This window comes from Eubalaena glacialis, chromosome 3, assembly GCF_028564815.1.
Source record: "Eubalaena glacialis isolate mEubGla1 chromosome 3, mEubGla1.1.hap2.+ XY, whole genome shotgun sequence".
In the NCBI taxonomy this organism is placed as follows: Eukaryota; Metazoa; Chordata; class Mammalia; order Artiodactyla; family Balaenidae; genus Eubalaena; species Eubalaena glacialis.
Genome location: NC_083718.1, coordinates 144,464,103 through 144,491,350, shown reverse-complemented (window position 1 = coordinate 144,491,350; position 27,248 = coordinate 144,464,103). Strand labels below are relative to the sequence as shown.

At 42.2% G+C, this 27,248-nt stretch overlaps 1 protein-coding gene across 7 annotated transcripts in view; it reads left to right on the top strand.

The window, feature by feature from the left end:
- FGGY (FGGY carbohydrate kinase domain containing) overlaps positions 1-27,248 on the top strand; it is a 412,972-nt gene that overhangs the window by 205,422 nt on the left and 180,302 nt on the right. For 5 of the 7 annotated variants that reach the window (XM_061186510.1, XM_061186511.1, XM_061186512.1 and 2 more), the window contains one exon: positions 1,798-1,926. In XM_061186510.1, coding sequence (XP_061042493.1) covers positions 1,798-1,926 — 129 coding nt within the window. Of the gene's footprint in view, positions 1-1,797; positions 1,927-21,006; positions 21,101-27,248 lie in introns of those variants that run through there. The other 2 variants (XM_061186515.1, XM_061186516.1) reach the window with 1 other exon arrangement.

Below are 27,248 nucleotides of genomic sequence, written 5' to 3'. Positions count from 1 at the left end.
GCATCTGGACCTTATCCTCCAGTCCAGTGCTGTCCAATAGAAATATAATAGAAGCCAATATGTAATTTAAAATTTTCCAGTAGCCACATTAAAGTAAAAAGACATAAGTGAAATTAATTGTAATATATCTCATTTAACCTAATATATCCAAAATATCATTTCAATACATAATTGATCTAAAAACTATTAATGAGATATTTTACATTCATTTTCTCATATGAAATCTTTGACATCTGATGTGTATTTTCCACTTAGTACCTCTCAATTCAGACTCTCAATTTTCACTGTAAATACTTGATTTAGATTTCTTAAATTAACGTTGAAAAAGTAGATTTGCACGCCCAAGTTGTTCCAAACGTACTTAACAGTTTTTCAGTAACTGAACTATCAGTTTTGAAATTGAAATGGAAATGAATTCACATGAAATTAATTTAGCACCTTGGTTACTCTGGCCACATTTCAAATGTTCAATCCACATGTGCCTGGTGACTCACATATTGGACAGTGGCACTCTACGAAGCCATGCAGCGGGTTCAGTCTTCTTCTGCTTCTTTTTCTTAGCTAAACTTTTTCCAAATTGGATAGAATTTGATAAATGGATAAAAATGGTGTTGTGGAGGAGCTCTGTTTTCAGTTAGGGGAGGTCGTGAGCCATTCGCCCTCTGCCTCCCTCTCTAACACCCCCCCCCCTCACCTCCACCCGCAGAAGTCCTGCAGCACCTCTGCGCATCCCTGGAACTCCATGGAACAATTAACAAGTGGTAGGAATCTTAGCACTGAGCAAATGGCACACATTCAGAATCTTGGACCCTTGGAGCTCAGAGGGATCTTAGCATATATAGAGGTCCAGCCCCACCCTTCTTGCAGTGCAGAAATACTTACGATAAATTCCTTGGCTGGGGTGGGTGGAGGGCGTGACTCAGCCCCTGCTGAACACCTGGGCGCAGATGGATCCCTTCATTCTCTTCTGACTTACATGGTTCTCTGTGTCCTGACCTCATCTCCCTAACTAGGTTGGGGGCGAGGATCGCCTCTTACAGTGACACAGCGCCCACACAGCGCAAGACAATCAATAAATTCTTAACTGAAGGCCTGACTGACTGCAGGAACTCAAGGTCACCCGAAATATCAGGGTCACTGCATTGCACAACTCCAAAGAACACCATTCAAATTGTATTCTGTGGTTGTGCAAGTAGCAGCCTTGTAAAGTTTGCAAAGTTTAGACTGGGCTCTCTTTTCCAGCTGAGAAAAACTTTTAAGAAATTCTTTGTTGAAACAAAATAATTCCCTCCCTTATCTTCTGATAGGAAGCAACTACATAAGTAAATTTTCTCAACTTCTTTAGGAATATACGTTAATCAGGGAGTGTGTATGGATGTGTGAATGTGTGTGCATGAGTGCGTGTGTGTGTGTGTGTGTAAGGTATGCTGGTCGGGCTGCTGTGTTAGGAAGCTCATTTGGAACAGTTTGACCATTTCAACCTAGGCTCCAAGAGGCCACTGTATTTGTATCTTTTGGAATTTCTCATGCATGGAATCTTTCTCTGATTTGAAAGATGCCGTAGAGGTCTTGGCTTTGTAAAGCACCCCAGAGCATGACCTATGGGAACCAAGGACATATACCTAAGTCACCAAATGAGTGTAGGGACTCTTCGCAGATGCATGGTTTCCATCTTCATGAAGCTGAGAAAAGGCAGAGGAGAGGGGAGGGGGCAGAGAGGTTCTCTTACGAAAACCCTCTGTTTGCTTTTGTGTTTTTCAAACTGACAGGTGTTTATTTTTTCTCCTGTCTACCCAGGAAACCAAGTGCTGCCTCCTGGAACTTCTCTTGGAAATGGGCTCACACCAGAGGCAGCAAAGGACCTTGGCCTTCCTGCTGGAATTGCAGTGGCAGCTTCACTAATTGATGCCCATGCGGGAGGACTAGGTAATCTCTTACTCCATGTCACTACCAACACTGTGTTCAAACTCTCCTCAGAATCAAAGACACTCCTTTTCTATTTTTAAAGCAAAGACTGAGAGCTGGTGATTCAAGATACAGTAAAGAAAAACCTTTAACAGTAAGGCATGTGGGTAGAATTGTAGAACTTTTCATCAATTATAGGATTCATTTATAATTTTATTAATTTCTCCATAAAATAATAGAAAAAATGATGTGAATAAATATCTGGGTGGTTCTTTCCTTTACCGAAAATTTGATAAAGATACACTAACTTCCAACGAGCATGGATGATGATGGCGTACTTACCTGTACTGCTTTTTTCTACAGATACTCCAAAACCCTTACAATTCTAATTTTATTTTCATAATATATTTGGCTTATATGCTATGTCCAATTACTTGGGTATATCCCTGATTTCATCTTCTAAATAAGTCTCCAACCTGGCATTCTTGTATTCATTTATTCATTCATCAAAGACCCATTGAACACTTAGTATGTCCCAGGCATGGTGCTGGGAGACAGTGAAGTTAATTAAAAAAAAAAAAAACCAAACAAGATCTCATCCCCAAATGGAAGGCAGACAATGAGGCAAGGTTTACAGTAAAGTGTGATAACTCTATCCTCTTCTTCATCCTTATTGCAGTTTTTTGGCAGGGAGGGAGGCATTGTTCAGATTCTCAATATTTTTCACTTCAACTATAGCCAAATCTTTTTTCCTAGCCTTTCTTTCTAAGAGTGTTTCTTTTTAAATTATGGTTCGAACTTCATGAGATCAATTTAGTAGATCATGACCATTGGATTTTCAGAATAGAATGGACCGACCAGAGTAGAAAATCTCAGAGTATGTCTAGCACAGTAAGGGTAAGCACTTTTTTGTGGAACTTATGTTTCCACTTCCATTTTATGTGTCTGTGCATGTGTATACTGGGCCATGATGAAAGTGAATTTCTTACTATGGGTTACAGTCCAAAAAACTTTGAAAGATATTTTAGTCCCTACTTCATATTACAGACAAGAGTTATCTATTTAAATGCTTTCATCGAGCTGCATTCCCAGAACTCTGTCCATGCATCTTCACCTCCATGTCTTTGCACATGTGTTTCTCTGCCTAGGATGACTGGTCCTCCACTTTGCCCACTTGCTAACTTCTACTCTAAGTTGAAGACCCATCTTAGATGCTTTCTCCTCTGTGTAGCTTTCCATGGAAGACACTTCCGTTGATGTTGAAATTCTCTAAGCTGTCCTTCTTTCAGCACTTTTACCTACCCCTATGGAAGAAATGATTGTGTTGTAATTGCTGTTTTATCTGCTTGTCTTTTCCACCCGATTATAAGCTCCTTGAAGACAGGGGCATTGTATTACTCATCTTGTGTAACCTGTGCTGAGCTGTGTCTGGTTCTTATAGGTGCTTGATAAATTTATTAAATGAATAAAGTCACATTAAGGCAAGAATAAGGTAAAACAGCCCTACCCTGCAGAGTGAAAGTTAATCTGTTTCCTTATACAGCAGATTGTTAAGCAGTGACTAGTTCTTCTGCATGGTCTCTGGATTTTCAGAGCAGGACAGCTCTCATCTATCTACAAACGTGTCTGTCTTATTCATCTTTATGTGTTCAGGATCTAACACAGTGCCTGAGAAATAGTAACCAGCCAGTAATGCCTGTGGGTTGGAAAATACTGCTTATAGGCAAGGGTATTTCTTTCCCTTTTCAGTGTGGGCAGTGTCTGCTTTTGATTGGAATGTCATGATTTGGGTTTTTAAGAACAGGTACAAAGAGAATTCGTGGTCTAGACAGACATGGAGTGTTCCTGTCTCCTAGTAATCCTGACCTCCCATAACCTGCTTGAGGCCCGGGAAGCTTCCTCCATCATGCTCTTTCACTTATCCCTGGGCCAGCAGTCTCCGTCATCTACCCGCACCCAGGGGACAAGCACTAGGCTTGGACCACCACATGCTGAAAGTCAGCAGGCTGCACCTTGGGAATTTTCAGGACTCTGGTTCCCTTGTCAGTTTCCCAGACCTCCCTAAAGAACAAACCGAAACACACCTTCTCACTTCTGCCCAGGACTCGCTGCGCCCTCTAGGAGGGGAGACTGTGTCCTTACAGGCACCTGGTACTTGAAGACACTCAGGCGAGATGTAAGTTGAACCGCACTGAAAGGAATCCAGGCCATGAAACGACTCCCCTCTTTTCCTAAATCAGAGATGGTCAGTGGCAGAAATTTTTACCCTTAGAAGCTTTGGCTGAGATTTTGTTTTTGCCCTTTAAAACACAAATGCATGGGGCTTCCCTGGTGGCGTAGTGCTTAGGAGTCCACCTGCCAATGCAGGGGACACGGGTTCAGGCCCTGGTCCGGGAAGATCCCACATGCCGCAGAGCAACTAAGCCCGTGCGCCACAACTACTGAGCCTGTGCTCTAGAGCCTGCGAGCCACAACTACTGAGCCCGCGAGCCACAACTACTGAAGCCCGCGCACCTAGAGCCTGTGCTCAGCAACAAGAGAAGCCACCGCAATGAGAAGCCCGTGCACCACAACGAAGAGTAGTCCCCACTCGCTGCAACTAGAGAAAGCCCGCACACAGCAACGAAGACCCAACACAGCCAAAAATAAATAAATAAATAAAAACAAAACAAAACACAAATGCACTTATGTTAGTGAGTTTCCCTTGTGTTTTCCAAAAGTAAGTTCTTTAAGTGGAAAGATAGCCTAGGACCTTGGCTTCTTAAAGGGCTGAGCCTAGGGGCTAGCAGTGGCTGGGGAGGGACCAGGCAGGCGATTCTCAGCTGCTGTGGGACAGTGAAGACCTACTGAGCAACTTTGACCAAGTTTTATCCTTCTTATACCTCCATCTCTCCCCTTCACCTTACAGCCAGTTTAGGGTTAGGATGTCTGGGAAAAAGAGATGGCCTGGGAGCAAATATTCCCTCTTGTTTCCCACGCCGCCTATGCTCCTTTCAGAATGTAGAAGAGAAGAGAGGCCTGAAAATCTTGAAAAGGTCGTCCGCCCATCCAGCCGTGCAGTTACTGAAGATAGCTACTGAATGTGTGTAAACATGGTGGTTACTGGTCTAGGCACTGGAGATTATAGCAGTGAACCAAGCAGCCAAAGCCCCACACCTTTTGGAGAGAAAATTCTCATTCTCTCCTGGCCTGCACGTTTGTAACTTAATAGTATTGGTTTGAGACAACTAACCCCTGAGACATATCATGATGCTGTAATAAGGGCTCTGAACATGGAATCTGAAGATCTGGGTTTAAATTCTTACTCTCTCTACCTGTGTACTTTGGGCCAAATATCATACCTCTTCACACTTCCGAATTTCCCCTTCTGCCATACGAGATAGTGATGCCCTCCTCACAGATGTGTTATGATATAAACAGGTAAAGCAGCTGGTGTAGCATCTGGCACATAGTAGGCACGCAATAATGAGGTATCTTTCTTCAATTTTTCTCACTCTGGAGTGACAATGCCTGGCACAAAGTAGGAGTTTTATAAATGGAAGTTCCCTGAGTTACTATCCAGGAGAACTGTCTTCCCTTTGCATAGGCAGTCGGAGAAGAACCTCAGGCTTCTGGACTTCATCTGCCTTCCATGAATCTGCCCTAAATTTCCTTCCCCAATACTCTTTTACAGAACACGGGATTCACTACTTTAAGATTCTGTACAGATTGTGGTCAGAAACAACCTCATGATCTGGTTAGATGAACTCCATGCTAAGAGATTGTCAAGTGTCAGGTTAAGAATCTGGCTTTGGAGTTGGATGCCATCCAGGCCTCGCACAAACAAGCCCCTGACAATCACGGTCCCTTCAAGTGCTGACCTGGTGTGACCTACCTTGGACCCCACATTCTGACTGGTACGAGGGGTCGGCATTCTGCTTTGGAGAAAGACTCCTGGACTCTCAGTCTCCAGGGAAGCCTGGGACGGGAGGATAAAGATCAAAGAAGCAAGTGGAACTCAACTCATGAGTTTTCCAGTTCTGGAAAAAAGAGGAGGAAGGACTTGGTGGGAATAGAAATCGAAGCTAAGAGAACATTTTGTACTTAAGGTGCTGATTCGTAAGTTCTCCCGCAGATAGCCAGAAGACGGGAGGAGGTGTGTTTGCTCTTTGTGGGGGTGGTTCTGGCCAGGGCTCCGGCTGCTGCTCTCTTCCTAGCTTGTAAAAATAGTGGTAACTTTGTTCCAGGTCTGTTCTTGGCTCCGGCAGCCCAGCTGTCCTGAACGGCAGTAACAACCTGATTTCTGTCTCAGGCCCTCTCCCCTAGTTGTTCTTCTTTATCAGACCAGCTTCTGATTCTCCATCACATCCTGAAGCCGGGCTGTCTCCTCCGGGAGCCTTCCCTGACTCCCCCAAGCAGACTTAAGCCCTCCTTCCTCTCGCTCCCATGATGCCTGGGACTTGCCTCCTTTACAGTACACATCACCCAGGTTTATGTGCGCAACTTTGTCTCATTTACAAGTTTGTGAACTCTTTGAGAGTGAGCCCCGTGCCATTTCATTCTTATACCCCAGCAGTCAGCGCAGTGTTTTGCGTGTGGAGGACCGTTAACACGTGCATATTTAGTGAATGAGTGAATGAATGGCATCCCCTGCGTGAGGGATGGATATTCAACTGAGAAGTAGAGTAACCTCTCGTTACAGAGGCGGCTGCCCTGTACATTAGGTGTACCTGGCTCAGTTCTCCATGAAGAGAATGAGTTGTTCTGAGCACTCCCTGATCCAGTCCTGGATGTCTGGAAACTCGTGTCCTTTGTGCTCCCATCATGTTAGCAGGTGTTGGCCAAGAGCAAACGTTGTGCCTAGGTTTAGCGTCACTCTGATTCCAGATACTGGTTTTTTGGCCAGATGTTGATTTGGCTTAAATTGCTCACTAGGCCAGATGTTGATTTGGCTTAAATTGCTCATCTGAGTTTCAGAATCAAACCAAATTGAGGATTTTGAATTTCTCCCTCCCCTCCCTTCCCCTCCTCTCTCCTCTTCCTTCCTTCCTTTCTTATAGCGGAAGAATTGGTTTAGCCCATCTTGCAAAAGGAGCTTCTGGTTCATGCCCTCTTAGAGCAACACATAGTTAATTCCAGTGAGCAATAAACCTTGCCAACTTTTCATCTCACCATTGTCAGTGCTCTAGAAGCAACACTGATTCTCAAAACAACTTTATACATACTATTATTTTGTTCCATTCGTTAAATGAAATAATGAGGCTCACAAAGACTACCTAACTTACCCAAAGTCACACGATTAGTAAGTGGTAAATGCATGATTTAAACCCACACTATCTGATTCCAGAGCTCCCACTTCTAATCACTATGCCTTATGGAATGCATATCTGTTACAGTGTGCTCTAGTCTACTCTTGAATTTGACACTTAAAGTAGCATTTGTGCGAGTAACAAGTATTCAAAAAAGAAAGTCTTTCAATAAATATTTATTGATGACCCCCTTTACTAGTTGATGAGAGTATAAGGTGAATATGAGAGAGAACTGGACTTGTGGGAACTTGTAGTCTAGTAGAGAAAACAAACATTAAGTAAACAATGCAATTATATGTTCCAAATATATAAGGCTTTGGAAAAATATGGAATGGGCCCAGAATTGAGACTTGAAGAATTATAAAAGGATTCCTAGAGGAAGTGATGTCTGTAATGTAACTGCAACATTTCCTGCCCTATTACTGCTTCTTGGTAAAATGGAATTCATTTACTTGTTGTAACTTTCCAACTTCAGTTAGGCTTTATTCCTAATAATAATAAAAATAATAATAATAATATCACTAATAAAACAAGAATCACTACCCTTATTGGTACTACCTTTCATGTGCCAAGTACTCTGCTGGACACTTCATATACTTTATCTCTTGCTTCTCATGATGATCCTACAAGGCAGAGGTTATTTCCCATTCTGTACGTGAGGAAGCTGAAGGCAGAAAGAGTAACATTTCCACCATCACATAGCTAGTATCGTGGCAAGATTTGAACCTGAGTCTGACTTCAGAGCTCTTGTTCTTTGTCTTTGTACCAGTAGTTCTCAACCAGGGGGGATTTTAACTCCCCCTCCACAGGACATTTGGCGCTATCTGGAGACATTTCTGTGATTGTCATTTGGAAAGAGGAACTGGTATGGCATGTGGTGGGCGGAGGCTAGGAATGCTGCTAAACGTCCTACAGTGCTCAGGGCAGCCCCGCAGCAGAGAGTTATCCCGCCTTGAAGTGCTGGGAATGAGAAGTCCTACTCTAAACCGAAACCCTTCCAATGATAGTATTTCCCTTCATCAACTCAGTTTATTTCCGTAGAAGCCAAAACACAGCCCCAAATAAGGGTCTTACTGATATATTAGTACTTTGTCAAAATAGACTTTGTGAAATTAACTCTTCAGTGAAAATAGTTGAGATAAGACAGTAGAGTGAAGACTTCAGACTAGGGAGTATAAGATGATTCCTGCCCCTTCCGTCTTACCCAGAGTCTGACATGAGACCACTTGTCCAGCTTTCAGCACATCATATACACTCGCCTCCTTGCCTTTGGTCATGCTGTTCGCTCTGTTTGGGGTGACCCCGCTCCCCACCTAGACAGTCCTACTCATGTGTCAGCAGTCAGGCTACATGTTACTTATACAGTGGAGATGTCTCCAAACTGAACCTGGCTCTTAGAGACCAGGATTCACTCCCTCCTCTGTGTTTCTGCCACACTTTCACCTATTTCATATTTCCCACCAAATCATGTTCACTCTGCCCATCATTCAGCATAAGACCCACAGAGTCAGTCCCCCATGAATCAGTGAGTTAATTAAGATAATAAAAGTGAGAGGATTTTGAAATATCCAAAACAAGGATTGCTAAATCCAGGTAGGGGAGCCTTTAAAAAATATATAGATACCTACAGCCTACCCGCGAAGGATCCTGAGTCTGAGTGTCTGGGGTGGGGCCGGGAAACTGATTATAGGATGGAAGTCGTCACCTGGTGCCCAGAGGAGACGGTTTGCGGGACAGGTTGGCACTGGGCACACAGGTCAGAAGCAGAAGTGGTGTGCAACTCTCAGGTAGACAAATCAGACCAAACCACAGCTGTGCTGAGAAGGAGCCAGGCCCAGGCTCGGACCGGAAACTGGGGGCAGGAGGGAGTGTGTCCAACAAGAAAGAGAAGCTTGGATCCAAAGAGGCAGACAGTCTGTAAGGAGGGGGATTAGAAGAGCAGATAAAGTCTTGCCGGGAAATCTGGAAGGAGAAAAGCGGTGTCAGTGCCCAAGCAGATAGGGCGAGGATGACTCCGGGAGTTCCTGGATGTGAATCAGAAAGGGGGAGGAGGAGTTTGTTGGTGCGATTTTAAGGTTATTGTGTTAGGCTGAGGTTTGGTTTAATGAGAACCACTGCTGCCTGAGACCAGAGCAGCCGCATGAGCCTTGGTGAGGGGCAGAGGGGATGGGGGGAAGGACGACTTTGGGTTTGCTGTCCCCAGACCCCAGGCCTTTCCCGGAACACTGCGCTTCTCTGGACTGTGAGGGATGAGCCTTAGCTGGGAGACCACTCTTTTCTGTGGTCAGAAATCAGGGAGAAATGCAGGCCTGCGGGGCTACAGCCCCCTCCTGCTGTCCTACCCCTCTCTAAATCTGTGCCACACAACCCAGGATATGCAGCTATGAGCCTACCCTGAAATGGTTAACTTCTTTATTTTATATACAGAGTCCTGTTTGGATAATGAGTGATCATAGGCTTAAGAACTAAAAGGTTGCTCAAAGACTTTCTGTATCAAATTCTTCAATATGCAGATGAGAAAACTGAAGCCCAGAAAAACAATGAGTCATCCAAGGTTACCCCAGCAAATTACCGTCAGAGTTGAATTTAGAAACTGAGCCTCCTAATTCATTGGTCAGGGGCCCTGCCCCTGTTATGCCACACCATCTCCAAATTAGGAAAAGGGAATGGTTTTGGGTATCTGGAACTCTATCCATCGTAGAAAATAAGAACAGGCAAGAAGTGGGTGTATTCACACCTGTGCTTATGTATATGTGCAGCTGTATATGCATTGCATGTATATACACGTGTATGTGTGTATACATCCCTGTATGTGCGTATATGTTATTCCGTTCTACACATGATATCCCATTTAATGGCTGCAGTCAGGATCCTGGCTGGCTATCAAATAGGTAAACTAGTTGTTCTAAGCCACTCATGAGTAAGTCTCTTCCATTTTGTGGTCACAGTCTGCATTAAGGGTCTCCCTCAAAAGCTGGTAATAATAAAAATACCTGGCATTTCAAGTTCCTTCTGAAAAGTTCAAAACAATTGTTTTTCTTTCAGTCTGTGCCCAGCTTTGTGCTGGGCACTTAAATAGTCAGTGTCATCAGCTCACAACCACACTGTGGGCTGCCATTGTTTTCTGCATTTAATATACAAGGATATCAAGGTTTAATAACTTGTTTCAGTGTGACATTTCAGTAAATGATAAAGTTGGATCCTAGGTCCAAGTTTTTTTTTACTCCAGAGCCCATGAGCTTTTTCCTGCTTGCCCTTCTAGTATATTTATGTATGTCTAGATATGTCTGTGCATTTACTTACCTTAGCCTATAATTACACAAACATATGTCTATATCTAAAATGGAAGATAGAGCTTCTATTAAACATTCTTCTAGATCCATTTTATGGATGAGAGAGTTGAGGCCCAGATTGGGGAAGGGACTTAATAAAATATACTTCAAACAGCACACATGTTTGGGGCTCTCCCAGTCACGGGGAATAAGACCAGGCTTATTAGACCAGGCTGGCTATTTTTTGACTGTGTGGTGGAGAGATCAGTAATACTAAAGTTGATGATAATTTTGTTGATTATTTTTGTTGATTAATGTTGAAATGAATGTTGATATTAAACTTATCTGTGTAGTGACTTGCCACTTTCAAACCATCATCCTGGTATTTTTGCTTCCATTAATGGTTGAGCAAATGAACACTCCAGTAGGTGAAGGGATTTGCTTAAGGATACAGGATGAGGAAGGATTGGATCCAAGACTGTAATGCTGATCTGTCTCTCCCCGTCATTTCACATTTACTTTGGTGAAGACTTTTCATCAAACAATGGAGCAAGTGCTTCCTTCTAAACAGAGCAGAGTGTGTTGACTCAGTGTGAGTTCCTGTGCCCAGAGTCCCTGATTTCAAGCAAATCTCTGACCAACTCATCAGCTTCAGGACCTTATCTGGTATCCAGAGGGAATTTTTAACCAGGAGGTTCTACTTATTCACTCATGTATTAATATGTGACTGAAAAGATGAGCTGCTGTTTTCCTTTGCTGAGCTTGGGAACAAAAACAAAAACACACAGAATAACCCAGCCCCAGGTTCTGATGCTGCCAACCACCTGTTAGGAGGACTTCCCACCCCAAGTTCAAAAGGTAGAAGACTGCTGGAAAAGTGTTTGTTTGGGGACCCAAAGTCTAAGAATGCACTTGCGTCACTGGCTGTGAGAGTAGGCTTACCCCAAAGGTCCACTGTTTTTCATGGCACAGAAACTCAGCACATGGTGCTTCACATCCATGTAATAACCCTGAGCGCTAATGTTTACTCTGGGGCTTGCACATCCGCAGCTGTTGGTGGGAAAATGCACATCTCCAGTCATCGCCCCTCCGCGGCAACCTCACATCTGAACTGCTGTCTGCTTCCTTATCATCTCCCCACGGGCCTGGGTAATTTCCTTGTTTTCAGTTTTCTCTTAACTAAGCATTCATATGAGTCATTATAAAGGGTGAAGAGAAAAAAAGATTGTTTTTTCCCTGCACTGAGGATCTTGAGGATTGCCTCCTGGCATCCTGCAGCCAGTATAGATGTCTAGAGAAACTAAGAAAGAAAATTTTGGGGGATATAGAAACATTGTACTAGTCTCTAGTTAGATCTTTTAGTATCATCTCCCCCACCCCAGCTTGATAACTCTAATTTTATCATGTTGTGTGCTATGATATAGGAATGTGACTTCTAAGGACAGTGAAAATGAAAAAGCCTTGAGGTTACACAACAGTAATTAAGAACACATAACTGATTCAAATCCTGATCCACTTCCTGTCTGTGTGACCTTGGGAAGTCACTTGACACTTCATGCCTCAGTTTTTCCATCTGTGAAATGGGAATAATAATCGCACCCACCTCATAGAGTTGTTTGAAGAATAAATAAGCTAATATCTGTAAAGCACTTAGAACAGTGTCTGGTAGTGCTATGTGTATTTAGGTATGACTAATGGGATCTCAGCGGATTTACATTATGAATGATAGCAGTGAGCAAGAGAAATTCAAAGATTCATTCCTTTATTTACCAAATATGTGATATCTTCCTTTTATGTGCCAGGCATTGTTGTAGGGGTGTTGGATATAGTAGTAAATAGAGATAAGTTCCTACTCTGTAGAGCTTCTATCTTGCTGGGGGTGTTCATAACCTTACATATAAACATATATATGTATATTTTTATATGCACTGTATGCATGCATGCATGTGTATGCACACACATGCACATGTATTGGCATGTTCATGCATGTGCTTATGTGTGTCCACGTTTGTGCATTTGTTATACATATCTGTATGAGCATCCATGTATACATGTGTGTGTCTGTGTATATGTGTGCACAGATGTGCCTATATCTGCATGCTCATAAATATGTATGTATGTCTGAATGCTTGTGTGTATGTTTGTGTATATGTGTGTGTGCCAGTATACACACACACACACACACACACACACACACACACACATACATACACGCTTGGATATATGTGTGTATATATGTATGTGTATAGGCATGCATGTGTGTTTATCAGGTACTGCTAAGTGTTATGAAGAACAGGTCTGTGTAAAGCAATGGAGAGTTCCAGGAGTTGCTGCCAGTACAGAGAGTTCTGGAAAGTTTAATCCAGAGTGGTGACATTTGAGGAAACAGACCTCAGTGAAGTGAGGGAACATTTTATGGTTTAAGAAGCAAGGTAGCAATTAATTTAATCAGCAAATATGTGTTAGGCCCATACTTGTATGGGCCTCAGATGCCATACAGGGCACTGGGGCTGCCAGAGATGACCCAGTCCTCTCTCTAGAGCAGCTTAGCAGCTGGTGGAGAAGGCAGACTTGTCATCAGAAAAATCTCATTGTAACCTGCGTGCTGCTTTTCCCAGATGAGAGGGAAGTGTCACAAGAGGGCAGGGAATGGATCAACTAGCTCTGCCAGGACAAGTGAGAGAAGCATCACTTAGGAGGTGGAAATGGGATAAGCATTTCAAGAGGCAGGAACAGAATGTGAAAAACTTCAGAGTGTGGAACAGCCTGACTTCATCAAGGAGCATTTCAGTATGGGAAGCTTGCTGTTCAAGTGTGAGGGGAACAGTGAGAGATGGCTGGGAAATCAGAGCCGTGTACCATGGTGTGGGCTCTGCGCTCCCAGCTTTGCCACTGGTTATCAACAAGTTGCTCAGCTGCTCAGAGCCTCAGAGTTCTCCTCTGTAAATGGTAATGACAGTAGCGCCTCGTGCGGCGGTTGCATTTTATAGACGCCTTCTCCTGACACATGGTGAGCCCTTAAGTGTTAGCTCTTCCAGGTCAGAAGCTCAAATGTAAAAAGCCTAGAATTCCAAGTCAAGGAGGTTGGATGCTAAAATTAAGTTGGATCAACCCTATCTATTCACATAGCTTCCTCAGCACTGATTGTCATGTGAAAACTATGTCAAGTGTTCTACATGAAGCATTTGCCTTTTGGAGTGCAGCTCTGATTTGTAATACCAATGGGTGATAGTGCAAAGGAACAGTTAGAGCAGTAAAAAAAAAAAATGCCAGCTCATTTTAAGTTTAGAACAAAAGTGTTCACTTCAATGGAATGAAGCAGATGTTTATTTTCCCAGGGCCCTGGGAGTTCGGAAATAACCCACTTGCTGTCAGGGCTTTGCCGTCTACCTTTGCAATGTCACTTACCCAACCTGCAGAAGCATAGCTGGAAGGGAAAGTGCATTTCCCCACCTCTGACTTCGGTATCTCAGCATCGTTGTTACTCATCCATCAGGCCTGAGGGTGGGCAGTGCTACTTTTCACTGTCTCCTACCCACTCTGATCTTGGCCACTGTCTCTGTGAGAGGAGATTTATCTCCGGTCCTGTCATCTCTCTTCAAATCCAAACAGAGAATGTACAGAGTCTGCCCATGCTCACTGTAGTCTGAGCTGCTGAGTGTTCTTCCAGAGCCCTTTAGGATTTCTGTGCCCATACTTCTGAATGTTCCGTCTTCATTTTGTTGGTGGCAATGACAAATTTTCCCACATAACTTCCCTCTGTTCCCATTTTGGTTAGAAATGACTGTTTACTGAACACTGAGAATGGAAAATTCATAGAGGGGCAACGTGAGAAAATAGGTTATTCACACTATTTCCAATTACCCATAGTAAATCGAAATCATAATACAGATAATCCAAAAAAATGAGTATTTTAATTTGAACATAGTTAGGTTTTTGTTTCGCTTCTTGGTACATCTGATTTCTGTCCTTATTTACGTATTGTAGTGGTTTTCAAATTTGAGTATGCGTAGTCAACTAGGGAATTAGTTAAAAGGCAGATTATTGGGTCCCTGCAACCACCACTATGACAGATTCACACCAGTAGGTTTGACGGGGGCCTGAACATCTGCCTTGTGTCTGGTCCCCACATGATCCTAATGGACTTCACCACTAACACCTTAAAAGATGTGGGAGGGCTGGTCTAAACTCAAGTTGGTTACAGTCAAAAGTCATCTGTATGTAATCCAGAAAGAACAAAACTGAGTCCAGGCTAATTGAAAGACTGCATTTTAAAATTTTTATTTCAAAAGCGGAGCAATAAAGAGCTCTTCCAATCTGGTACACTTACCATGAGCTGGGCACCACCTAAGCGTTTATCTAGACAACACTTGATATGGGCAACAACTATGGCTGCGTACATTCTTCCCACCCCCATGTAAGGGCCACAGTGAGACTTACCTTGGCTCAGGCATGTGGGTGGGATGGGAGGAGAACCTCGAAGGTCTGTCTGACTCTAGGTCTCCTGTTCTTACCATCAGATAACTTCAGCCAAGCCTCTGTTAACTGAGTTAGCCATGGACAATTTTTTTTTTAATGTTCAATAAACAGAAAACATGGAGCATCTTTGGATCAAATGCTCAGGTCTAGGGAAAGCTGTTTGTTTTAAAGAGATTGTGTTAGGCTGTTAAGCCGTATTGTTACAGTTTCCTGGGCTGAATTTAGCCTAGAGAGTTAAAAGTATGCCAGCCTTGTGACTCACCACTGTGAAAACGGAGGGGGGTGTGGACTCCGCCACCAGTATCAGTAACATGAGTGAAGACTCTATACACCTTTTATATTCAGGCCTCTCACCACTGAAAGTTGTAAAGAAAAACGCACATAGCTCAATTCTGCGAAATGCTTTAAATATTCTGGAATAATTTGGCTCTTATTCACACATTGTCTGCTTTACTGTGGTGTAACCTTATTGCCCAGACTAATGCATGTGGGCTAATAATTCTTTCCCCATGTGCATATCTCTAAATGTAACACATAGACAATAACATTTAGACGTTTAAGTAGATGATTATATTACTGTCTCCCCCACTTAGACTGTGAGCTTCTTGTGGGCATTGTATCTGGTCATATTCATCTCTGTAACTTCAGACCCCAGCACTTAACCCAGGAAGCATATGCATCAGTTAATGTTTTTGTCTATAAACAACATGCTGTGGCAAAGTCAATGACGTAAAGAAATAGAGATATAACATGAAGACTAAGTTCTATAGGAATTTGAGAAAGGGAGAAGTCTCTTTCAGTAGAAACATTAAGACAAGGGAAGAACAAAGATACTAATATTCCTTGAGTGACTTCAGCATGGCAGGAATGTGCTGGGTAGGCTCCTTGTATGATCGTCACATCATCCCCAGCCGCTTGTTCAAGGTCACACAACTAGTAATGAGAACCCCAGAACGTCAGCCGCCATGGTCCTTTGGGGAAGTGGGAGGGGTAACCTGTGAACTGTACCCAAAGTAATGGGTATCTTCTCCACTGAAAGCAATGAAATGCAGAAGAGTCTGGATGGAGAGAATAGCAATAGCATATGTGAAGGCACTGAAATGTGTTGAGAAATGGTAAGCGTTTCAATTTGGCCAAAGCCTGTAATATCTATGAGAGATTCCTGGAAGATGAAGCTGTCAGGGTCAAACAGGTGGGGAGAGAATGGCAGTACTTGAGCACCATGTTGAAAAGTCTGTGCTCCCCCGCTCTTCTACCCAGGCATTGTCAAGCCACTGAAGGTGGTTTTAAGCAAGAGACTTATTCCACGCAGGACTTATGTATTTCTATTCACAATAGTTTGGGAAGAGGAAAGTGTGAAGGAGAAGGGGTAGCCTGAAATAGGGTTGTGGCAGAGGGCCTTGAAAGGAAGACAGGGAATTTGACATCTTCTTCTTCCTTCTTCCCCTCCCCTTCCCCCTCCCCCTCCTTCTTCTTCTTTCTAAATCCATTGATTAGGCAAGAGTTGTTTACAATTTTGGATGCTCTTTATATTTCTCCTATCTATTACTAAATTAAATGTATGAAAGTATCTTTTTAAATTTGAAATAAAATTTCTCTCATATTTGGCAGTAAATAGTAAATAACTTTTTAACCTTAAAGGAGCAGAGGAATTCATCCAGTTTCTAAGCTGGGCTTTCATTAAAACCTATTGTCTTTCATGGAGATATCCACTTGACTTGAGGGGCCATAATCAAAAGAGAAACCCAAAGAATTGGGCTTGATAATTCTACTGCTTTACATGCTGGACATTTGCTGATTTGAAATCTGCAGCTGAGACTCTGGTAAGGGTAAGTGAAACACCAATTTGGTAATCTTTCCAGGCTGGAAAGACAACAACTTGAGTTCAGGGATCATTAAGGATGAAGAGTACTGATAAACACCCTAGGCTTTTAGTTGGGACCATAAGAGTAAACTGAAAAAGACAAACTTTACAAAGGCTGAAGCCTGGCTTTGAATCAACTCAGCGCTTGATTAAATTCTGTTAATCTATCCCTACTTCAGCTAACTGCAAGAAGGAAAATTATATTTTTTCTGGAGGAAGATAACATAATCAGAGGTTCAACTTATAAATAAAATTTTTCATATACAATTTCTCTATAGAACAATCTAGTTATACAAAATATAAGAATTTTCATAAAACAAGAGAAAAACCAAACCCACAGAAGATCCAGATGTTGGAAGTATTATACATGGACATTAAAGTATCTTTGAGTAATTTGTTCAAGAAATTATAGGAGAAGATGGAGAATTCAGAGAACTGGGAGGTATAAAAAGAACCAAATAGAAATTGTAGAACTGAAAATGCAGTAATTGAAATTAAGAACTGAAAAGATGGTATACAGTTAACAGCAGACTCAATATAGCCAAAGGGAGAATTAGTGAACTGGACAATAGGTGGGAAAAATATCCATGCACACTAAAAAATATCTGTGGAAGAATATCCATGTATATCCATGCTGCAGCACAGTATACAAAGGATAGAAAATACACAAAATACTCAAAAGAGTATGAGAGATGGGCATGGTAAAGGGGTCTAGCAGAGATATAATTGGAATCTTAGAATGAGAGGAGATATATAATAAAGCAGAAGCTATATTTGAAAAGATAATTTCCAAAAGTTTTCCAAAACTGGTAAAAGAACTCAAGTGAATTATTTTAACATTGGAAAAAAACTATTAATGCAATTTCATATTTTAAAAAAAGAGGAAAATGATATGATAATTTTAATAGTTGTTTAAAAAAAGGCCTTTCATAAAAAAATTTAAGACAGAGTCATGACTTTAAAAAAATCTCGGTGGGCTTCCCTGGTGGGCACAGTGGTTAAGAATCCACCTGCCAATGCAGAGGACACAGGTTCAAGCCCTGGTCTGGGAAGATCCCACATGCCGTGGAGCAACTAAGCACATGCATCACAACTACTGAGCCTGTGCTCTAGAGCCCACGAGCCACAACTACTGAGCATGCGTACCACAACTACTGAAGCCTGTGCACCTAGAGCCCGTGCTCTGCAACAAGAGAAGCTACTGCAATGAGAAGCCCACTCACCGCAACAAAGAGTAGCCCCCGCTTGACGCAACTAGAGAAAGCCTGTGCTCAGCAGCGGAGACCCAGCACAGCCAAAAATAAATAAATAAATAAATAAATTTATTAAAAAGAAAAAAGAATCTTGGCAAACGAAGAATAGAAAGGAACATTCTTATTCTGATTAAGGATATATAGAAAACAAAACAAAAAACCTAATTCAAACATTAGACTTAATGGTGAAATAACACTTTCCCATTCTCACCACTTCTATTCCACATTTTATTGTAGGTCCTAGCCAGTGCAGTAAGTCAAGAAAAATATAAAGATTAGAAGAAACAAATAAAACTAACATCATAGATGACACAATAACACACATATAGAAATTTAAACATTTTATAGATAAAATATTAAAATTTATAGATAATTTAGCAGGGGTGCTATTCAAAAAGTCAAGACAAAAATAAGTTTCATTTTTGTAAAGAAGAAACATTTAAAACAATAAAATTTTAAATAGCCTAATTAACAATAATATAAGAAATCTAATACCTAGGAGTAAATTTAACTGCACATGTGAGAGACATCTATGCAGAAAGCTGTAAAACATTATTGAGAGAAAAGAAGAAGACAAAAATAAATGGAAGGATATATGATGTTCATTGATTGGAAGACGCAGTATTACATAAATGTGACCGTTCTCCCTAGTTTGTAGTGTAGACTCAATGAGTCCAGTTCAAAATTCTAGCAGATTTCTGTGTGAGGGGCTAGAAATTGATGATCAGATTCTGAAACTTTTATGGAAAGAGCCAATCATAAGACAACCTTGGAGAAGAGCAAAGTTGGGAGGACTTAATACTAACAGATATAAAAAAACTTGTTATAAAGTAATTAAGGCTGGTATTAGGGCAAGGGTAGACAAACTAGAGGAAAAGAGATTAAGGAGTCTAGAAACAGATTCACAGTTTATTTATGACAAAGGTAGTACTGCAGAGTTGTGAGGTATGTTAACTGGATATCAATATGGGAAAGATTGAATGTTGCCCCTTGCCTTATACCATACAGTAGAGTTTATATACAATTTATAGATAATGGAATATTATTCAGGCATTAAAAAGAATGACATCTTGCCATTTGTGACACATGGATGGACCTCAAGAACATTGTGTTAAGTGAAATAAGTGAGACAGCAAAAGGCAAATACTGGATGACTGTATGAGCTCTCTTACATGTGGAATCTAAAAACAAGCAAACAAGCAAACAAACAAATCCCAAGCTCATAAATACAGGGGACAGGTTGGTGGTTGCTGGAGAAATGGGGGAGGGGGTCAGAAGGTACAGATGAAAACTAAGAAATGAGGGGTGGATACCAAACCTTCCCAGCTAAGTTCTGATAATTGACAGTGGTTCAGTACTTCAGTGAACTGTGAAAATGACTTTAAACCCTTTAATCGTTTGTATTTTTTACATGTTCCTCCCTCTGCCAGGGTAAGAGTAAAAGCAAAAATTTACTCGTTTCCTGTTGTGTTTTTTTTCCCACTAGAGGTTTTCTTTTCTTCCCACTATTATAGTTTAAGTTTTATCCTGACAAATTCCAGGACACTAGTCAAATTCTTTTTCTTTTTTAATGAAATTTGGTTGCATTACTTGATTGATAATAGCCCAAATGGACTCAGGCCACACAGCGCCATAGAAAGAGGATGGTATGAAGACGGAAAGAACACCTGTGGACCTGCCAGAATTTAGTCTGTAGGTTGGCATGTAGATGGCAGGATGTGGGGAGGATGTGGATGATGATGAGGACCAGAGAGCTTTGGGGCACTGCGCCCAGTGACAGCATAACAGGTGTGCCGGGGCGATGCAAGTTTGGAAGGCCCGGCAGGTGGAAGCTGCTTCATGTTGTCTGTTGGGTTGCTGCCTCTGGTCTGCGCCGCAGGTGGCCTTGGGAGTCGTCTCTCCAAAGAGCCCATAAGGAGATGCACTGACATGGACACACTCCAGAGGTCTGCCCAGAGGTGCTTCGAGAAGATGGACTGAGTGTTATTTTTTAAATCACTCAAGAATTCTTCCCTTTAGAATACAGAACTTAGAAAGAGAGCAAAGGAAGAGTGAGAAATAATATGAATATACAGCATATATCCAACAGAAATGTTGGATACCAAAAAACCGCCCAAGAATACCCACAACTCCATTTCTACAGTCTCATGGTTGGAAAACATGATCTCCAGAGCCAGACTGCCCGAATTCCTATTCCACACCATCACCTGATCTCTGTGATCAAGGGTCATTGACTTACCTGCTGGCTTTCAGGTTCTCATCTCCAAGATGGGCCTCATAACAGTAATTGTGAGGATCCAATACCACGGTAATTTCCATAAAGCACTTAGAAGAGCTCCCTACATAGGTATTAACTGTTATGATGATGGTGATGTAGAGAAGACCTAAGGCTTTTGAGGTAGGCTGCAGCAGGACCCAGGGTGAGTGGCCACAGCCAAGGTGGAAGAGATCTCTGACCATCAGCTCAACGGGGAAAAAGGTCCTCAGTGGAGAAGCCTGTTTGGACGCACATGGGGTGAGTCCATTCCTCCTGCTGGAGACTTGCTGTGCCCCTGTGGCAGCCGCGGTTAGGCTGCTGGGTACCAGTGTCCTTGGCTCCCAGCAGACTGTAAGCCCTTTGAGGACAGGGATTATGCTTTTTCAAGTATTATTTCCCCTGCAGTGCTGAGCGCGGTGTCTCATGGAGAGTTGTGCTCAGTAAAGGTTTATCGAATTGGATCCTACTGAATGGAAGAGGGAGAGAATATTATTCGGGGCCTAACGTGCCAGCACTTTTCTTTCAAAACAAGATTGTATTTTTACATTTTACTTTGAAATCATCACTTCCCTTTTACAGAGGAGGTACTAGAGGCTCAAGGAACTCCACTCATTTGCCTGAGGTCACGTGGCTGGAAATGACTCTCTGAAATCCAGTGCCCTTTTCAGGCCATTGCCCTGTGCCCCAGGGCCTGGGAGACAGGCACAGAGAAAAGAGAGCAGAGCCTGGCTGGAGAGCAGAGCCCAGGGCTGCTGTCCTGAGAACGTGGGTGTCAGAAGCAGGTGCGTAGGTGGAAAGGGAGGGCTGAATCTTGATCTCTGTTGAAGCAGCGATGTCGTTTCAACTGCAGTTTTTGAAAAATGCCAGCGTATTCCTGTGGGATTTGCTGTAATTCATTTTTGCTCTCGTCTTCCACACTATTTATTTACCTAAGCCTTTGTTCTCTTTGAAACTATTTGAGCCACATGTCATTCATTGTGTTAAAACCCTGGGCCCTTTATCCTGCTCAGGTTTTTTTTTTCCTCTCTCCAGCTGCTCTGCACAGCACTTAATTCTCTGACTCTCTGGCCTGACTCTTATCCGGCAGTAGGTCGCCTTACACTCCCACCCGCATTCTCCCGGGAATGGGGGCCAGGAAAGGAGGATCCAGCTTCAGACTCTATTTTTCTTTTCTGTCTCCTTGTTGTCTAAAGCATGAGGCAAGGTTAGATCAATCAGTCTAGGTGTGGTGAAGCCCCGTGACCCTCCCCAGGGGAAATCCTAGCCCCATAGAAACTTGGCTGGTTTTGGCTCTGGGAGTGAATTCCAGGCTTTGAAGAATCTGTCAATGTTCAACTAACCCCACAAAACCTCTGGAAGTTTTTGATGGAACCGAAACTCCCACCAAGGGAGGAGGCCCTGAGCATGGCATCAGAGGCTGGGGAGAGAGAGCGAGCCAGGGAGCCAACTAAGATCTTTTCCTCTGAAATTCAGGCCTCTTCCCCAGGTTCAGGTGTCCTAAAGAGTCTGTCTGAGCAAGTCCCATCTCCGCTTAGCATTTTCCTGAAGCCTCTCACTGGCCTGCTCTGTGTCTTTAAGGGGATTATCAGGGTGCCTAGTGCCTTTCTCACCTGCAAGGAGCCTTCAGATAATTTTATGAATGAGACCATTTGTCTAGGGGCAAGAAAAGATTGCTGAAGGAAACCTAGTCCTGCTGTCTCCTGGGAGAAGTTGGATACTGATATTTATTTAGCAGTTCTTCTGTCTTGCCTTATGTGTAGGGTGACCACGTATTACAACTTGCTCAGGACTTGGTTTGGTACTTCCTGGGACACTGGGAGTACAGTACTAAAAGCAGGAGTAATGACCCTGTAAAGTAGATACCATTACTCTCACCTCACACCTGAGAAAACTGAGGCGCAAAGAGGTGAGTTAGCTTATGGCAGGCTGCACAGCACACTTGGGGTGGACCTGGGAATCCAGTACTATAAATTGTCTGACTTCAGACCCTGAGCTTTGTCCAACCACGTTCTTCAGAATACAAGGTTGCATCTCCATCAGACTGTGCAGCCCAGCAGCTCGCATCATCTATTTCTCTCTCCTGTGTCTTTGTTTAACTGTCTCTTTTGTCTCCAGGGCTACCTGAAATGCCTTTCCTTTGCTATCCCCTTCCCCTGCTGACTGATGAAGCTCCTGGCTCACCTCCTTCAGGAAGCCCTTCTTGACCATCCAAACTAGGTCAGGGGTCCTGGCTTCACGCTTTCATTAGTCGTATTCAGGTCTGAGTCACTGGTTGTCCCATACTGTCTTATAAGTGTCTGCCTGTATGCCTTTCCACCCCTCCTAGACTGGGGTCTTGTAGAATAAAAGGAAACAACTTTCATCTTTAGAGTTCTAGCTCCTCACACAGTGCCTGGCTTATAATTGGGGGTCAATAAATAGCTGGTGAATTAATTAATTTATAAAACATCAGAAGACAACTGTGTGATTTAGAGTCATAGTTTGAGATCTGTGTAAGGATTTATTCCATAAGATACATTTGTGGTACTTGGACCAGTTCTCTTATTTTAATTTTTTTTTTTTATAGTGCTGCAATGAACATTGGGGTACATGTGTCTTTTTTTAACTTTTAATTTTAGAAAGTAAGTAATTTTTTGTGAGTTAACTTGGCTGTTTAGGTTGAATTTCAACTTGACCCTTTACCATGTCTAATGCCTGCGAGTGAAAAACTGTCTTTTATGAGGTCACAGGTGAGAATGTCCAAGTAATCTAGAGGCTGTGTTGAGGTTAGGAAGAAAGGAATTTCTGAAATCAAGTTTTTGCTTTGTCTTTACTATGGATTTTGCTAGTGTTCTCTGAGTCTCAGATTTCCAAGTTATTACCTATTAGCCTACCTTTGAGATTCAATCTTTCTGGGTAGAAGGGAGGAACAGAGTAGTGAGACCCAGTTATCTGAGGCTTTATGCTTTGTTCTCTGACCCTCCCAAAGCTCTTGTATTGACGTCTGATGGGTGCAAGTCATGGATGAGTGCAACACTTAGACAGAAATGACATTTGCCATCACCAAGTTGAATTGCAGGATGAATGGTGCTACATGTTATCATGGCTTTAGGGATATAAACAGCTTTTGGTTTATTATCAACAATGTTTAAAATGTTAGCCTGGATCATTCCTACTACCTGGTACCCCATTTTCTTTTTTCCCCTGAGCCCCCCATTATACTGTCATCAGTTGTATACTCAGGGACAGAAAACAAATGTTCCAGTCAATCTAAGTAAGCCCAAATCCCTCTGGCAAAGCACGCACCATGCTAAGAGGGAAATGCCTGAACTGTCAGGCCAAGCCCTGCTCTTAACACCAAAGACAGAGTGGTCAAGTGATGACAACAGTGGCACAACTATGTGGAGTAAACTATGATCCAGGTACCGTTCTCCTCACCTCATCTTCACAGTAGCCCTATGAGCTACATTCTGTCATCATTCCGATTTTATAGACAAAGGAACTGAGGCCCAAGAAGGTTAAGTGGCTTAAGACTTGCAGCTTGCAGACTTGAAGTCAGGCAGTCTAATTCTAGAGCCCTCATTGTTCACCATTATGCCCTAAATAGTGCAAATATCTAGTAAAGTCTATTCGCATCTCATTTAAACAAAGACCTTCCCTATTATGTTTCCAGCTCTGTGGTGGGGTGGAGTGTAGGGGACAGGGATGGTGGCAGTGTCAAGATGTGTAAAATTTCTTTGTAAACTTTTTACATAGGATTTTTTAAAAAGGTGAACCTACTTTAGGATTTAGATTGGATGCATTCGAAGTGGTATTTCTTTCAAAGCCAAGGTGATGCTTCATTAAACGCTGGGATCACAGAAATCTTTTCAGCTGTTTCACTCCCTTTCGTTTGTTAGGACTGAGATGAACCCTTTGGGCTTGCTTTAGTGGATTATAACAATAAATCCTGAAAGAGATCTGAGTTCAGCTCTGCTGTGTGTGAGTGCTTAGAATTCTTATAAGTGGTTGTAAAGAAAGGAACTAGTTTCTGTAGCTCCATGAGATTTAAAGTTGGGTGGATCTGCATGTGACACCGTCCCCCCCACTGTAACTCTGGGAGACCTTGGACAAGTTCCTTGAACAACTTTTGGTCTCATTTTCTGACTTAGTAAAACAGTGTGATAATAACTACCTCTCAAGCTTGTTATAAGAATTTAATACAACAGTATTTGGAAAGTGTGAGGCACAAAGCAATCTTTCAATAATCAGAAGGACCATAGGACCTTTACTCTTTACCAGTGATTTTGACAATTCTAAACAAGGTGTGTTGTGAGGCTCCAGTAAAAGTTTTACCGTCACCCATGAGTTGTCCCTCAAAACTCTTCAGTATCTTTCACTGTTAGGTATATTTAAGACATGGAGTATTTGCCCATGATTAAATCTCCTACCTTATCTAGAAAATGTCTTGTGTTTTACTAGTACATGCCTTGTGCCACACACATTCATTCCTTTGTTAAACAACAACAACAAAAATTGGTGAGTCTGCCCTGGCCTTCGTCGGCTCACAGTATGGTAGAAGGAGACAGCTGTGCAAACAAATACGTTACAGATTCAATGATAGAATCTGTACCGTGTCAGAGGGTGGGGCATAAGGAAAGAGGCCTGGCCAGCTCTCTCTGGCTGGGGTTCCCAGGGGGATGGGGGAAGACACAGTCAGGAAAGGCTTCTGATGAAAGAGCTGGGTCTTCACCATGGAGTCCATGTTCCCCAGGGAGGTTGTTTGGGGATGGAGTGTACTGTGGAAAGAACATTCTAAGAAGAAGGAAGAACATGAGGAAATGTTCAGTGGCCTGGCCAAGCAAGGCCCATTCAGGAATAAGTAGGAAGTCTCTACACTTATGCCAAGCACTCCTGTAGGTCCTGGATTTCATAGTCCCATTTATTGAGTACTGGTAGGTCCCACATACATCTCACTTAATCCCTACAGCAATTTTGTAAAGTAAGTGTTGTTATCCAGAATCTTCAGATATGGAAGTTGAGGTTCTAGAGATCAAGGCGTTTGCCCAAGAACATGTCAGTGGGATTCAAGCCTAAGTCTGAAGACAATAATAGCAACAGTAATAAAAACAGCAAGGATTCCTGTAGTGCTCGGCACACTCTAACCAGCGCTGTCCTATACAGCACCCACTAGCCACATGTGGCTACTGAAATTAAAGTGGAAAATTTAGTTCCTCTATTGCACTAGCCACATTTCAAGGGCTCAGTTGCCACCTGTGTCTGGTGACTGTTCTATTGGAGCACGCAGATAGAGAACATTTCCATCTCAGAATGTTCTCTGGACAGCATTGGTCTAAGCACTTTACATATGTTAACACATTTAATCCTTATAACAGTCCTATGAGGAGGATACTGTTACTCAAATTGTACAGATGTGAAAACTGAGGCATAAAGGAGATAAGAAACTTAACCAAGGGCCCATGATGAATGAGTCCAGGCTTTTAAGCACAGCAGTCTAATGCCAAACCCATATATTATTTTCTATATAAAATGAATGAATATTAGTCGAAAGAATAAATTCAGTATCTTCTTGTGTAGAGACTGGTGTTTGGTCCTCTTCAGAGAAAATGCCTTTGATATGATTCTTACCATTCCGGGAGCTTACAGTTATTGAAGCAGGCTTTGCATACGCAAGGCTTTGCATACATGAGGCTCCAGAGAGCCTTCTCCCCAGGGACCCTATAAACCTCTTGGCCAGCTTAGTCAAACAACTCTTTTGATGGAATTTATCAGTCAGTTCATTCCTCCAAATGGCCGATTCAAGAGTCTCAAGTTGATAACAGTCTTAGGTCATGTTCGAAATCCTTCGTGCCCTTTTTTCCTTCAGCGAGGGTATCTGGGGTTGTTATTTTAAGAGCACCTTTTTCAAGATACCAATCCATCCAAAGGAGACCTTTTTTATTTTTCAAGCATAGGGAAAAAACTTCAGACTAGGAGACTAAAAATCCTAGTTTGAGCCCTGCTTCTGCCTCCAAGTAGCTAAATAAACTTGAGTAAGTTACTTTACCTCTCTGAAATTCAGTTTCTTCAACTGTGATCTCAAAATAAAATAACACATATTGTAGGATTTTTTAAAAGCTACATGAAGGGTACAGTGTTTAAGAATGCTTTGCAAGCTATAAAGTACTTTATATAGCTATAAAGTATGAGATAATTATAGCACAAATGGTAGAGCTTGGGATGTTTTTCTTCTATATAACCTTTTAAAGTTTTCAAAGCAGTTGTGGCTTGATAAATTACAGGATAACCCACTCTTAATCATAACATTTGCAAAATCTCTTTTTTCTTTGACATAAATAGATATTCAATAAATGTTTGGATGGAAGGATGGATGGTTGGTAGATGGGGCAGAGGGAGGGGGATAGCACATAAAGGAAAAGAAGTTTTAATTTTTTCTTTTGATTTTTCCTTTTTAATTTTGTGCTTTTAAAACATATTCCTTGATATGAACTGTGTTCTTGTATATGTGGAAGGGGAGGAGTCATTAAATAAAAGGACCTGAATTGATTCATTGACTCAGTATGCTTGTTTTTCTGCTATTTGTTTTTCATTCAACAAAAAATTTACTAAGCAATTACCATTAGCTGATCATTGTGCAAGTTTCAGGGAAGACACAGTTGAATATCTCACAATTTTATTTTTTTTCGTGCCTATTTCTTCAGCTGCTAATTTTGCCCTTTAAACTTTCTGAGGAATGCTGAATTCACTGACACATGAACAGTCATGTGAAGGGCCCCAGCAGTGCTGAGGGCTGCGCTTATCAAAACCCCGTCATAGGAATTGTTTCCTGATGTACACGTGAGACCCATGATCCCTCTATGGATTGTGAAATGTGTTTATGCAGAAAGGAGAAAGCTCCTCCTCCCCTTTGTTGCTTTCCCTACTTTGGGCCTCCTTTCCCCGGGTCGGCCC